At 37.7% G+C, this 14,538-nt stretch overlaps 1 protein-coding gene across 3 annotated transcripts in view; it reads right to left on the bottom strand.

Moving 5' to 3' along the window:
- Tlk1 (tousled like kinase 1) overlaps nucleotides 1-14,538 on the bottom strand; it is a 103,822-nt gene that overhangs the window by 67,182 nt on the left and 22,102 nt on the right. For all 3 annotated transcript variants that reach the window (XM_051184507.1, XM_051184509.1, XM_051184508.1), the window contains exon 2: nucleotides 2,848-2,966. In XM_051184507.1, the coding sequence (XP_051040464.1) occupies nucleotides 2,848-2,966 (119 nt within the window). The remainder of the gene's footprint in view (nucleotides 1-2,847; nucleotides 2,967-14,538) is intronic.

Raw genomic sequence — 14,538 nt, 5'->3', positions numbered from 1 at the left:
TCTTCTGCCTACAGTATTGTGTACATAAGGAACACTGAGTAACTCCAAAAGCTTACTGCTTCTGGTAAAATCAGCAGAGCTAATAACTAAGTTCAACTAGGTTGCAGGACACAAGAGCCACACCCAAATTGTACTTTTTATTCAACAGTAATGAACAAATGAAAATAAAATGAAGAGAACAATTCTGCTAAAAGAGAAAGAAAACAAGGCAACTCAATACCTATATCATACTATGAAAAAGGAAAAACTCAGAGAGCTATACACCAAAAGCCACAAAACACCACTGAAAGGCAACAAAAGACCTAAGCAAATATAATGACTAGACAGCTTACTAAGAATGTAATACTTGAACTGACCTAACATCACCTGCAACTCTGACCAAAACTGCAGCTGTCTTTTCAGAAGGTAACCAACTGATTCTAAAAGTCAGACTGAAATGAAAGAGGACAGCCAAAATAATTTTAAACAAGAACCACTTCATTTTTAAAATATGCCAGAAAACTACACTGCAAGTGTGGTATGAGTAGAGAAGTAAACTAACATATTTATGTTCAATGAATCAACAACTAGATAAACACATAGATACACACACACATACACAGAGAGAGGGAGGAAGAGAGAGAGAGAGATCAAAATGATCCAAGACCTGAATGTAGGGGCCAAAATTATAACCATCTTTCTGCGTTTCATCATGTGGACCCATGCATTAGAGTCCATAGCATCACAGAGGGAATATGAAGAAGAGACAAAGGAAACCAGAAGAGAAACTGGTAACTCTTCCAAAGGCTTACCCGATAGTTAAGTAACTTGTTTGTCTCACTGAGTAAGCCCCATCTCCTAAGGTTTCCTCAATACCCCCAAATAGCACCACCAGCTGGGGACCAAGTGTTTATTTAGCACATGAGTTTGTGAGGGACACAATATATTCACACCTCAACAACATCTTGGGGGGGGGGGGGTGAGTATACATTATGTGACATTGAACTATGCAAATTTCTCTTACAAGGGTCTATTACCCATAACACATAAAAATCCCTTGTAACTCTAGATTTAAAAGCAACCAGACTTTAAGAAGGGCAAAGGATTTGACTAGATACCCCATTAGAGAGGATATATAAATGGTAAGTTGGTAGGATCACTGGTCAACAAGGAAATGTAAACCAGAATACTACATGGTGTTGCTTTATACAGCAAACCAAAATGCTACACTAGAAGAGATAATAAGTACTGATAAGGATAAAGAAATTATACTTCTTGTGCATTGCTGGTGAAGATACAAAACAGTTGGAAAACAATTTGGCAGTTTCTCAAAGTAAGAAACATGAAATTATCATGAGAGGGATAAAGGATGACTCAACAAACACAAATCAGAAGATGCAATGCAGCATATGAACCCAGGGACAGAAATCACAACAGTCTCAAGAGATGTGGAAACGACCTGAGGACAAAGTTCAACATCCTTTCATGACCAACACTGACGAAATTAGCAGCAAAGGGATCATATTGCAATGTTATAAAGGCTGATGGCAAATCTATTTCCAACATTACACTCAATGAAGAAAACTGAAAGTCCTTCCTCTAAAATCAGTAACAAGACAGGTTTCCACTTCCTCACTCTTATTCAATATGGTACTTGAATTGCTAGCCAGAGTTATAAGACAAGAGCAAAAACAAAGGACACATAAATATGACAGGAGTGCACTCAAATCACCCTTTACAGATAACATGCTCCCGACTCAAGACTCTCTAAAGGCTCTGGAAAACTCTGACTTGATAGACATTGAACAAAATATTGGGATTCATGTTCAATATTCAAAACCAGTAGCTTTTCTATATATCAGAAACACCGAGAAGGAAAGCAAGAACAAAATCCCATACAATGGAACAACATGATACAAAAATTTAAGTGTGTGTGTGTGTAAACCTTAAAACATTATAAAGACAAATTGGAGACACTACAAAATAGATGTCAAGGACTAGCATAATATTGCAACAAAGCTATGTTATCAAACACAATCCTCTATCAAAAGCCAAGCATTCTTCACAGAAACAGAAAAAGGAAAGAAAATCCTACAACCCACATAGAAATGTTAATGACACCAAGTAGCCAAAGACACTCTGAGAAAGGCTGAAGGTATGACAGTACCTGATTTCAAATTATACTAAACACCTGTAACAGACACAGCATGCTACTGAGACTAAGACACACAGGTCAACCAAGCAGAGGACACACAAAGCCAGATGGGCAGAGCCTTTTCAAGATGCTAATCTATTCAAATTTGGTGGGGAAAACTACATATCCACATGCAGAAGGAAATTGCATTCCTTTATCTAATTCTGTGCAAAAATCAATTTAAAATGGAGTGAAAATTTCCATGTAAAACCTCACACTTAGAAACTGTTACAGGAAAAGCAGGGAAATACACACACAGAGGCACGGGCAAGACCTTTTGTTCAAGAAATTAATAACAAGAATTTTCAAACACAACTACAATAATATAGAAATATTATGCATAGCAAATAAAATCAGGTTTCTAAATACTAACATTTCTTCTACACATTATAAAAATCATAAAAAGTAATAGTTTGTCCTTAAGCATGTATATAGGGCTCCTGCACCAAAGATACATTGTAGTTTCAGTGGTTGGTGTGTGTGTGTGTGTGTGTGTGTGTGTATGTGTGTGTGTGTACACTATGGTGGTCAGTGAAGTCTATAAGACTAGGTTCTCTCCTTCTAACACAAGAGTCCTGGGATTTCAACTCCATTCATCAATTGCCCCACCAAAAGTGTGTTCTACAGCACTTCACACAAAGAAAGGACATTAAATGAGATTAAATTTTACTCACTTTCGCACCAACACTGCAACTCCCAGTACTCCCGGTGCTCCCAGTCGCAACTCCAGTAAATCTCGCTTCCAGTAATTCTTGCCTTCTTGGATCCAGACTGTGAAGCTCATCCATTGCACCTATGATAAAAAAAAAAAAAACAAAACATGCACATGTGTGTATGCACGCATATATGCATTACATATAGTGAGACTGCAATAAAAATTTACAAACAGCCAGGTGGTGGTGGTGCACGCCTTTAATCCCAGCACTCAGGAGACAGAGACAGGCAGATCTCTTTGAGTTTAAGACTAGCCTGGTCTACAAAGTAAGTTCCAGGACAGGCTCCAAAGCTACACAGGGAAACCCTGTCTCGAAAAAAAAATTTTTTAACAAATGAATGCTATAAACAGAAAAATGAAACTTAAAGCATTTTATAGCACATTTATACTTTTGACTATAGTACACCCAATTCAGTATGCAAGTACGAATGTATACAAGCATGCAAACAATCATAAAGATACTCCATAAAACATTTGGCCTACTGTAGGTAAGTCATAAACAAGCTAGATGCTATGGCATATACTTACAATACTAACACTAAGGAGGGTAAAGCAGGAAGATCATGAGTCCAAGGTCAGCAGAGGCTACACAGAGAGCTCTCAGCAGCACAGGTTACACAACTCAGCTCAAAAACAAGGAAAAAACAAAAAACAAAAAAAGAATCCTATACAATGTCAATTCTGTTTGCAATACATTAAGGGGTGAGGAGAACACAACATACAATATTAGTTGTGAGTTATAAGTGAACCACAAAGGGAGAACTCTCCCTAACATACTTGGAGCCTTAGGCTCAATCCTCAGCACAGGGAAAAAAAAGGGGGGGGGGAGAATTTATATTATGCATATTTTACAATTAAAACATTTAAATTTTTAAACTAATGAATTAGACTTCATCAAAATTTTAAAGATTAGTGCAAGATATTTCAGATGAAAAGAGAACACGTTTTCAAAATATGTGAGTGTTCCATACCTCTCCTTTGGCCACTCAGAAGCCCAGAAACTTCACTCAGTCTTAGATGTTAACTATCAATTGCATTCTTACACCTTATTCATTTTTATGTGTACAATTGCCTGAGTGTATGGATGTGCACCACATGCATGCAGATGCCCATAGAAGCTAGAAAGTGATCTCTTATCTCCAGGAACTGTAGTCACACACGGAGGATGGGAGTTTATCATGTGGGTGCTGGGAACTGAACCCAGGTCTTTGGCAAAAAGCAGCCAGCACTCCTGGATCCTGATGATACTTTCACTGACATAGGTACAGCCAAACACTGATACACCACACTCAGCATGTGATTTTTAGTTGAAGAAATTCATTACCCCGAAGGCAGCTGGAGAGCTCTACTGGGTGGGTCCTTTATCATTTGCCTTACAGTGTCACTACAGCACAGAACCAATCAAAGGGTAGAAAGAAGCTCCTCACTCTACACTTAAGGAGGTTCTGAAACATGGGAGTTCCTTTGTGCTTGCTACACCATCTGAAAATGCCCCCTGCCCCCTTGCAACTATAGATGGGGCTGAACACGCACATTGGTGTTCTGCCTTCTCTGATGGCACTTGTATACAGGAGGGTGCAACATACTTTACTACATGCATACTGTTTGTTTTATGGTTTGGTTTTTTTCTTTTTCAAGATAGGGTTCTTCTTTGTAGCTCTGGCTGTCCTGGAACTCGTTCTGCAGACCAGGTTGACCTCTACCTCAGAGAGATCTGTCTGCCTCTGCCTCCTGAGTGCTGGAATTAAAGGTGTACACAACCATGCTCAAAATGTGTACATTGTTTAATCTTCTAAGTTTATGTCATATTCATTTAAAACCCATAAATCTGAAGAAAAATCAACTTTCAAAAGTAAGCAGTTTTGATACTACAAAAATTTCAACCTCAGCCTTTAAACAGCTGTAACAACAAACAAGCCAAACACTTTACTAACAGTAAGCCAGTCGGGATACTCAGCTTTTGTTCAACAAGTAACCGTGGAGGCAGTGCTACTTTAACTCCACAAGAGTGGATGGCATTCATGACAGTGATTCACATATTTTCTGCAAATTATTTGCTAATGAGTAACACATTAACAACCATAGGCTTTGAACATCTTGCATTATTTTATCTGTTCCATACATATTGATCACTATTCGCTGTAGCACATTTTAGTGAATTCTACTTGTTTGCACTTAGGTGTTTCCTCAACTTTGAAAATACTTGTTTGTAGCCAGGCAATGGTGGGGCATGCCTTCAATCCCAGGACTCAGAGTGAGTTCCAGGACAGCCAAAACTGTCACACAGAGAAGCCCTGTGGGATGGGGGGAGATGGAAGGAGGAGGGAGGGAACATTGTATGTACTCCACAAAGAGTACTCACAAGGTTAATTTTTCTGCCACTTTAAACTTGCAAGTGAGTTCTACAGTAAATAACAACAGTAGCATCAATAACATCGGTCAACTCCTCAAGAGCCAGGAGAACCACGATATAACACATGCCTTGCTTTTTAACTGTCTATCAAAGTCACCCCAAATGTTAAGTGTTAAAAACAATTATTCTTTCCAAAAAGCTACAAGTTTTAAACAAGTCTCTGTGCATAATTTTTTTGACTTCTGTGATACAACAATTTAATGAACTCAACATCAGTAAATGACTCTGCTTAGCTAACAAATGAGTCCATTGGAAATTTGTTTTGATGGTAACTTATTTTTTATTTTTAGGAAGAAGCTATGCCATGATGAAATACTTCATTTCAAATTTTCCAAATATAATCCCCAAAGTCAGGAATGTTGTAGTATGCTTACCCTGGTTATGTCAACATACATTCTTCTATCCCAAGTGTACTGTTACTGTATAGTACGAACAATGTCTTGGGTTTTTTTTTTTTGTTGTTGTTGTTGTTTTTTTTTTTTTTTGATATTTAATTCAACAAAATAATCCAAATTCTACTCAGGGGACAATGGTGTAGTTCTATGGGACAGTGCACACATAGTATGTACAACACTTGGGTAGCTTCAGCACATGCATGCACCCAAAACACTCAAGGTCTATTTTCTCTTGTTTTGATGGACATGAACTAGTAATAAAGAAAACAAATAACAGAGACCAACAACTGCCATGGCACTCAGCGTATACTGTCACATTATAACTATATCACTAAAAATTTAACAGGGTAAGAACAGTATGGAGTGATGAGAACTGTTAATGTATGGTCTCTGTCACAACTACTCAGCTCTGTCACTGTAACACAAAAAGAAATATAGTCATATATTTTGGGAATACTTAACACTATTTGTAGACACTGAAATAGGATTTTCAATATCTATTCTTCCTCTGATCTTTTAAAGCATATTTAAAATACAGTAGTACATAGAGAATTGCTGACTATGAACTGAGAGCACATTTCAAAGATTTCAATCTAATCCAAGTTGTCATGTAACACTCAAATGTTCAGCGTTCAATTATAAGGGGTGAAAACTTCTAAACAACACTACAACCCAGGAAGCTATTATATAGTGTTTATACTCTAATAAAATTAGACCATTCTAAAGACAGCAACACTCTTAAGGAACATCCTACAACAGTGCCTACCAGTAATCCTAGAACTCTAGAGATCAAGGCCAACCTAAGCCACATAGTTAAGTTCAAGGCTAGGCTGAACTACACGGCAAGACCCTGTCTCAAACTCTACCTATGCTGCAACCCAGTATTTGTACTAGCCTATTTCAGGTTTATAGTTGTAAACTCCAAACTTCAAATAAAAACAAGAGCTGAGACTACCCAAATTAGACACCAACAACACTTTCCATGAGGAAAACAGACTCAGCAAAAAGGAAGCACATGACTTGAACCCATTAGAGCACTGTGCTGTGTCCCACTCCTCTCTCTGCCTGTGTCTTTCATACAACACTTACAAACTCAGTAAATACCAGCTGTCATAAAAAACACAACTTCCCATAGTATCATAGGTACTAAATATGGTCAATCAGCATCACTTACAATTACACCACCATTGTTTTTAACAAGATTTTTCACTGTGTGAGTTTTAGTTGTCTAAGTCATTTTCTTTGGTAGTCAAAAAAAAAATGAAAATACTTTAAAAACATGTCTTTAAAAGTCAGTCTGTTCATTAAAGGCCTCTCTAATAGACTCTGCTGCTGCTAAGACATCACCATAACATCTTAAAACTTGAAACTTCCTAAAGTCCAAAAACTTAATTCATTCCAGATTGTGCTACTTTCTGTGTTGCACCTGATGGCTTGTACATAACAGTTTAAGTTTTTCTTCTATTAATATTTTTTCATATAATGCCTCATAAGACTGGAGACATTTTTATTAAAAAAGGAAAACTCAGATAAAGCTAAGAAATCAGTTTAATAAAATAAAATATTCCATTTAAGTCATCCCTTTTTGTCTAATACTTCAGGATGAATTCTGAGTAGTGTCTTAAAACATCCATGCTAGTCATTCTCCAGGGTCTAGCCAGAGAAATGTAGTTTTCACCTATTGAGGGAGGGAGGGAAAGAGAGAGGGAAAGAGGGAGGGAAGGAGGGGGGAGGATTCCTTTTGTTCACAACAAGCAACAGATTGTTACAGAAAAATGTAACTGATCAAGATGCAAAGCTATGGAGCCAGAGGACCAGGGAGCCTGCTGTGAGACTCCTGGATATGTCAGAAGCTACACCCGTGAAGTATCAAAAACATGGCTGCCTAGACATAAGCTGAGCAAGGACAATATGAATAGACATGCTTACATGAAAGAGGAAAATCTCAGAAGGCCTCAAGCCTAGGTAAGAACCTACAGACAAATAAGGAATGCTGAGAGCAGGAGAATATAACATAGTCTGACTCAGGGAGGCGCATAACCACTGGTCATTTAATACCAAATGGTCAACCCTGATACCATACATACAAGTAGCATTATACAGGCTGAATAGGTTGTGGTTTTTTGTTTCTTCAAGACAGGGTTTCTCTGTATAATAGCCCAGGCTGTTCTGGAACTCCTGCTGTAGGCCAGGCTAGCCTCAAACCTGTCTCTGCCTCCTGAGTGCTGGAATTAAGGACATGGGACACTACACCCACCATGACCAACAGAGAAATATATATATATATATAAATACATGAGTAAAGGGGGCTGTAGAATCTTCCTCTGTGGCCAGGCATTATGTGGTGGGAGTACCTGCATCAAGGGCCTACCAAAAAAGGCACGCAGCCCTGAGAGGCCACTGTGTGAAGCTGTGAAGTGTGCTAGAGATTAGGTGTCAGAGCTATGGCATATCTACTACAGAGAGCTACATATAGGGAACAGAGCCAGCCCAAGAGCCAGGAACATGGTATGCAGCAAAGCTGGAAGGGCAGAGCCATCTGAGCCTCTGACATCAGACGTGGAGCCAGTGGATTTGCAGTTTCCTCTGCTGGGTTTCAATATAGACACTTTGGTCCAGTATTTTAAAAAGTTCAAAAAAATTAATTAAAAAATCCATTTCATATAATAAGTATTTTCATTGATAATGTGTTACATAATTTTTGTCATTACATCTAGAATTTGATTCCATATTTTAAAACCAAATAGTCTCATTGTTTTAGCAGTTAAATATTCCAATTGAGTACCACAAAAATCAAGTCTTCATTTTCTATCAACTTTTTTTCAAATGAGTTTAATAATAAAAACACCCTACACATTTCTAATAATGTTAGAACTCTATCTAGTTTTCCCCCCACAATTTGCCCACTAATGTTACCTTTCCCACTAATCTGAAATGCCTCTCTGGTCATCTATCACATCTCATACAAGCAAAGTCTGCCTGTCCACTTTCTTCTGCTCTAGCAAACTATCTCTGAGCCATAGACACTGACATAGACACATACTCCAAGCAAGTATTTTTCCCAAATGATTACACAGTCATGACAAGCACAGACTCTAAGGTATATGCTCAATTATATCAGCCTGTACTGAGGAGGCAGTCTACTCCAGACTCACCCCAAGTCTAATGCTGTATCACATTTTAAACACTATTCTTGGAACCCTCACAGGAAAGGATTAAGATATACTGAGATCAAACTGCACAAACTGAATCACAGGCAACACATTAGATTTCTGTTTCTCTACATATCATGACTTTTAAAAACTAATTTAAAGTTTATCCTTTATTAATACAAAATATATGATGACTAATCTTTTTTTCATCAAAAAACAAACAAACACATGCAGGGGCTGGGGAGATGGTTCAGCACTTGAGACATAAGCCCCAAGACCTGGATCTCCAGATGCTTGTGAGCCAGCCAATCTAGAATATGCAACAGAAACAACAGGAGACAAGGACAAAGGTAAGAGCCTATACTGTAAGCTATTTCTGACTTCCATATGTATGTCATGGCACACAACACACACACACACTCTCTCTCTCCCTAAAACTGTGTAGGCTTGGTCTATCTATGTTCAAGCATATATAAATTTATATTTATATATAAAATAAGAAAATAATCGTGTGAAATTTATAGAACTGTTACAGTAAAACAAGCTTGTATGTTGACTAAACCTGTCACTTAGGGTTCATTCACTAACATGCACCTATTCACATGTTAATATACATGTGTACACCAGCACATATAGTATACATCTCATGATTTACGCTCCTTCCAGCTTTCTCCCAGGGGTCTGAAATTCCTAGTGGGTGGAACAGCATAGATTTTAATGCTTAATTTCTCAAATGTCATGTAAGATAATTAGCCAAGATCCTTTTTCTCTAGCCTCAGGCTTACAATTTTAATTTTCCCTCTCATGCATTCATACATGAATATACAGATACACACTTTATACTAGATCTTATTTCTATATTAACAAATAGTCCCATGTTAAAAATAAGGGAAATGCAAAAGAGGTTAAGCAATATAGTCATTTGTTAAATATTATGACACTCAACTAAGAACACCTTAATTCCAAAGGAAGGTTCCAGAAGAGGTCTGTGTATATAAATGATGGAAAAAGGGAGATGGGAGGAGGGGTGAGAGCACGACTGTGCTGAGAGAAGGAATGTTCTCCAGTGAAGTTTCAAAACAGTCGGTTAGAAAGCAGGCCTGCCTTCTTCTCTCCTCAGGACTGAAAAGTCAGCCATGTCTTCACACCAAGTGCTCAGCACCATCCATCTTTTCTGCTTTCATGGCTTCCCTCACTCTCAAGATAGCAGCTACTCATTAAACAATAAAAAAATAGAGAGCTCCAAAACTGCTATCTCCTAGATCCCACTCCTTAGAGGTATAGGCAAATCTAAACAATCATTTAAAATTATTTTTTCTTTCAATTGTCATGATTTTCTGACAAGATTTCATAATGCCGATTTGTCTACCATACGAACAAGAGTATGTATTTTATTTTAAAAACAAGCAATTTCACTTTGTTCTCTTTGGAACCTTCATGAAGAACACAAAATTGCTAACAATAATTAAAGTGCAAAAATGCATATTAATTAAACATATCCCACCTGTAAGCCCTGTAATGACAAAGTACGCAATCTGACTTATTTTTCTCTCAGACTCTTTATTCCAACAATGAAGATTATGCATTACAATAGTTCCTGATATTTATAACTTCAAAGTGCCAAAAAAAAAAAAAAAAAAAAAGAAGGGTTCATGACGTGATAAATTTTGTGAATGTTAACGTACTGCTAAATGGAAGAACATGCATTAATATGATATCCAATTCTCTTTGGGTTTATTTTTTGTTACTAGCAATCATATGGAGAAATCCAATGCCCCACCACCAAAGAAACAAACTACATTTTTAAAACATAAAACCCAAACAATATTTTAGATGAGAAAATAAGAGTGTCAGTTCTTCACCAAAAAACACAAGCCACAAATACATGTCCACGTAGTATCTGTGTGCTCTCAGACACATGACAGACTCGGTATCTGTGCTGTCAGGGTATGCTGCTTTGGCACCTGAAGGTACAAGGCCATGTACTTAGTCAATTTTTTGAAAAGGAACACTAGGGCCAGCCAGGGTTACATAACAAGACTGTTTCAAACCAAACAACCCAACAACAAAACCTTGATAGGCATCATGCCTAAGTGATGCATTTATTAGAATTTATTGTTAGTTTACCATACCTGACATAAACATGAAATTTTATAAAATAAAAGCTTAAAACTTCCTGTATTTTCTGGTGAGACTCACAAACTTTAGAACTAAAGAAGTTGTCTGGCAGCCAGTCTATTTATTACCTTATATCCAATATGATGGACTATTAGGCAACCATAAAAATGGTCTGATGGGATATGTCATTCTGTAAATATGTTTCTCTTATCGGTTAATGAATGAAACACTGTTAGCCAATAGGAAAGCAAGATAGCAGGACTAGGAGACTAGGAGGAGAGAGGAAGAAGTAGGGAGGACTTTCAAGATGTAGGACCAACAGGATAGAACTCCAGGCCCTCTCTCCAGTAAGATAAGACCATGTGGAAATTCTTAGATTAATAGAAATGGGTTAATATTTAAGACAGAGATAGCCAATAAGAAATGCTAGTAACAGGCCAACAGCTTTATTTCAAATACAGCATCTCTGTGTGTTATTTGGGGCTGGCGTGGCTCTGGGACCAGGTCCATGGGAAAACAACTCGTAACAATGGTCTTCATGAAAACATGTCAGAATGTGGGAACCCTCAGCTATGGTAAGGTACAGGTGCGGAGTTCTATGAGTTCTTTCAGCAAATACCTAATGGTTGGCCCTTGGGACACCTGCTGGTGACAAAAGCAAATCCGAAGAATATCCAGGAGACAAAACAACCAACAACTAATTGACAGACTAAATTTGAAAAGAATGTTGGCAGACATGGTCTGGAGAACTCTCAGGATTTCTTTGTGTGTCTGCATAAAGTATGTGTGTGTACTTGTGTATGAAGGCAAGAAGTCAACATCATATGTCTTCCTCCGTCAGTAATTCACCACTTGAGGAGGGGGAAATAGGCCCTCTCACTGATCCTGGAGATGACTGACTGGCTGCCAGGAATCCCCATGCTCCTGTCTCCAGCCCCACAGCCCTGGATTACACATTTACACTGCTGAACCTGGCCTTTTATGTGAGTCCAGAAATCTGACCCAAAGAGCTCATACTTGTGAGCCAGCATTTTTCAACCTGATCCATCTCCTCAGCCTGGGATTTCTTTCTTGAACAAGATGTGAAGGAAAAAGGGCACTAGTGAGTTTCTTTGTCAGGACTAACCTACTTTTCCACAGTAAGGAAAGAGACTCTGAGGTCTGCTCTAAGGCAGATGATTGAATCTAATGATTCAACTGTCATCAGCAAAGAGCATGAGACAACAAGGAGGAAAGATATAGTACAGAACCAAGAGTAATAAGATAGGAAAACTGTCTCGCTGCCATCTAAATATCAAACTTACCCACACTTGCAATCGCCTAAGTGACCAATGCTGCTATACATAAGCCAAAAGGACAAGACATTGCTGCAACTTGCAACATGAACTTTAAAAAAGTAAAAAAACGAACTTGAGATAATTTTGGCTGGACATACCACATATAATCAATATGATGAAGCATCAACACTTTATAAACTTATCATTTACCCACCTTATTTGATTATACTACACAGGCAAGGTATGGCTGACTAATTCTCCATGACACAGGGGGAAAAAATTCTGAATATATCTTTGTAACACTAGAAACAGCTCCTCATTCCAAGTTGTTATTTGTGTCCTTTAAAACTTAATTATGGAACCAGGTATGGTGGCACACTCCTATGATCCCCAGAACTCAAGGGACAGAGGCAGGTGAATCCTACATTCCAAGTCAGCTTGAACTACAAAGTGAGTCTCAAAAAACAGGAACTGGGGATGTAGTTCAATGGTAAAGCATTGGCCTGGTGTGCTGGGTTCTCAGCACTGAAAACAATAGTCATTAAAACAGGAAGAGCATCTCTACTAGCACTTACAACAAATCAAACACCCATCTTGTTCCCTCCAACTGTACTTTGAAGACACAATGAAAGAAGAAAGACAAAAACAGTATGTGTCTAATACTAATACTGGCTTAGCTAAAACAAGTAATGATAGCCCCCCCCCAAAAAAAAACCTAATTAAAATATGGTTGGCTTGGGCCAGCAAGATGGTTCAGTGGGTAAAGGTACACACTTTACAAACCCAACAATACTAGAATCCACATAAAGGGAGATGGGAAAAAGTAGTCCTCCAACTACACACATGCCACAGTATACACCCCCACATACACATCACCCACACACAATAATAATAGTTTTTTGAGTTTAAAAAATATAATTGGCTAATCATCTAAAAAACGGTTGGAGATGAATATGCATGACCAAAGTATACAGATATTCTGGTCCAGCAATTCCACGTGTACATATCCAAAGGAATGGAAGGCAATGTCAGACCCCTCTGCATTCCCTTATTTACTGCAACACTGACCACAACAGCCAAGATACAGAAATAACTTAAGTATCCTTCAACAGATAAATGAATAAAAAAAAAATCTGGTGTATATATAATGAAATATATAAATATATAAAGGAAAAAATCCTTTCTAACAAGCAAGCATGAACAAACCTACAATAGGACATTACGCTAAGTGACAAGCCAGGCAAAGCAAAACAAATACCTTATACACATGAATCAAACAAGTTTAACTCACAAGAAAGAACAGAATGGGACTGGCTGGAGAGGTAGTTGAGGAAATAAAAAATGCTGGTCAAAGCATACTTAAAGTACACCTCACAACAGCACTACTATAAGAGGTGGGAGCAATGTAAATATCATTGGTAGATCAATGAATAAACATACTGTAGGACATTATTAAGCCAAACAAAAGAGAAATTCTGACAATTGTTGCAAAATGACAAACCACTGACTACATTACATAAGTAAAATAAGTCACAAGAAGGGTAATAGTATATGGTATAAGATTCCACTCCATTAAAAGTAGTTAAAGGTTATGGTATCATCTTTTTGTACACTGTGAAGATAGGAACTAAGAAGTAACTAAGCCATGTGGCAAAATGTTAATTCAAAAAAAATCTAGGTTAATTAAGTTGTAAGAGCTAGTTGGAAACAAGCCCAAGATAAAGGCCCAGCTTTCATAATTAACAGTAAGTCTCCATGTCATCTGGGGGGAGGAGGGGACCTAGTGATCCAAAGACAGTCCAACAAGAAAGCTTGTTACAGTCAAAGGCAGAGACTAAAAGTGCACTGTAGTGCCAGGGGCTGGGGTTAGGGGAGAATGAACAGTCATGGGTTTAACAGCATAATTACTGCTTCTCGAGATAAAAAAACAATCAGGAAATAGCTGTTTAACAATAAGACCACACTTAGCAGTATTGAACTTGGAAATGACTAAGACATTAAGCTGTATGTATGTCATGTATTTCTCACTACAATTAAATGTTTTAATACAATTAACATACTTTGCACTGTTGCACCTAAATGAAGCTAACAATTTTGATTCTTGACTTTTCTTTACCTATTAAAAGGAAACATCTGCTCACTAACAGCCTTTCAAGGGGACAACCAATTTATTTCACGTATGAAACTCAAATTTCTACGTCCATAAATGAGATTTCATTTTTATACATGCAAGAGCAGTTGCAAAACTAGTTTTAGGGATAGGGACATATGAATTAGTTGAGTGCTTGTCTAGAA

This window comes from Phodopus roborovskii, unplaced genomic scaffold (genome assembly GCF_943737965.1).
Source record: "Phodopus roborovskii unplaced genomic scaffold, PHOROB, whole genome shotgun sequence".
Taxonomy (NCBI): domain Eukaryota; kingdom Metazoa; phylum Chordata; class Mammalia; order Rodentia; family Cricetidae; genus Phodopus; species Phodopus roborovskii.
This window is presented reverse-complemented; position numbering and strand designations above follow the sequence as displayed.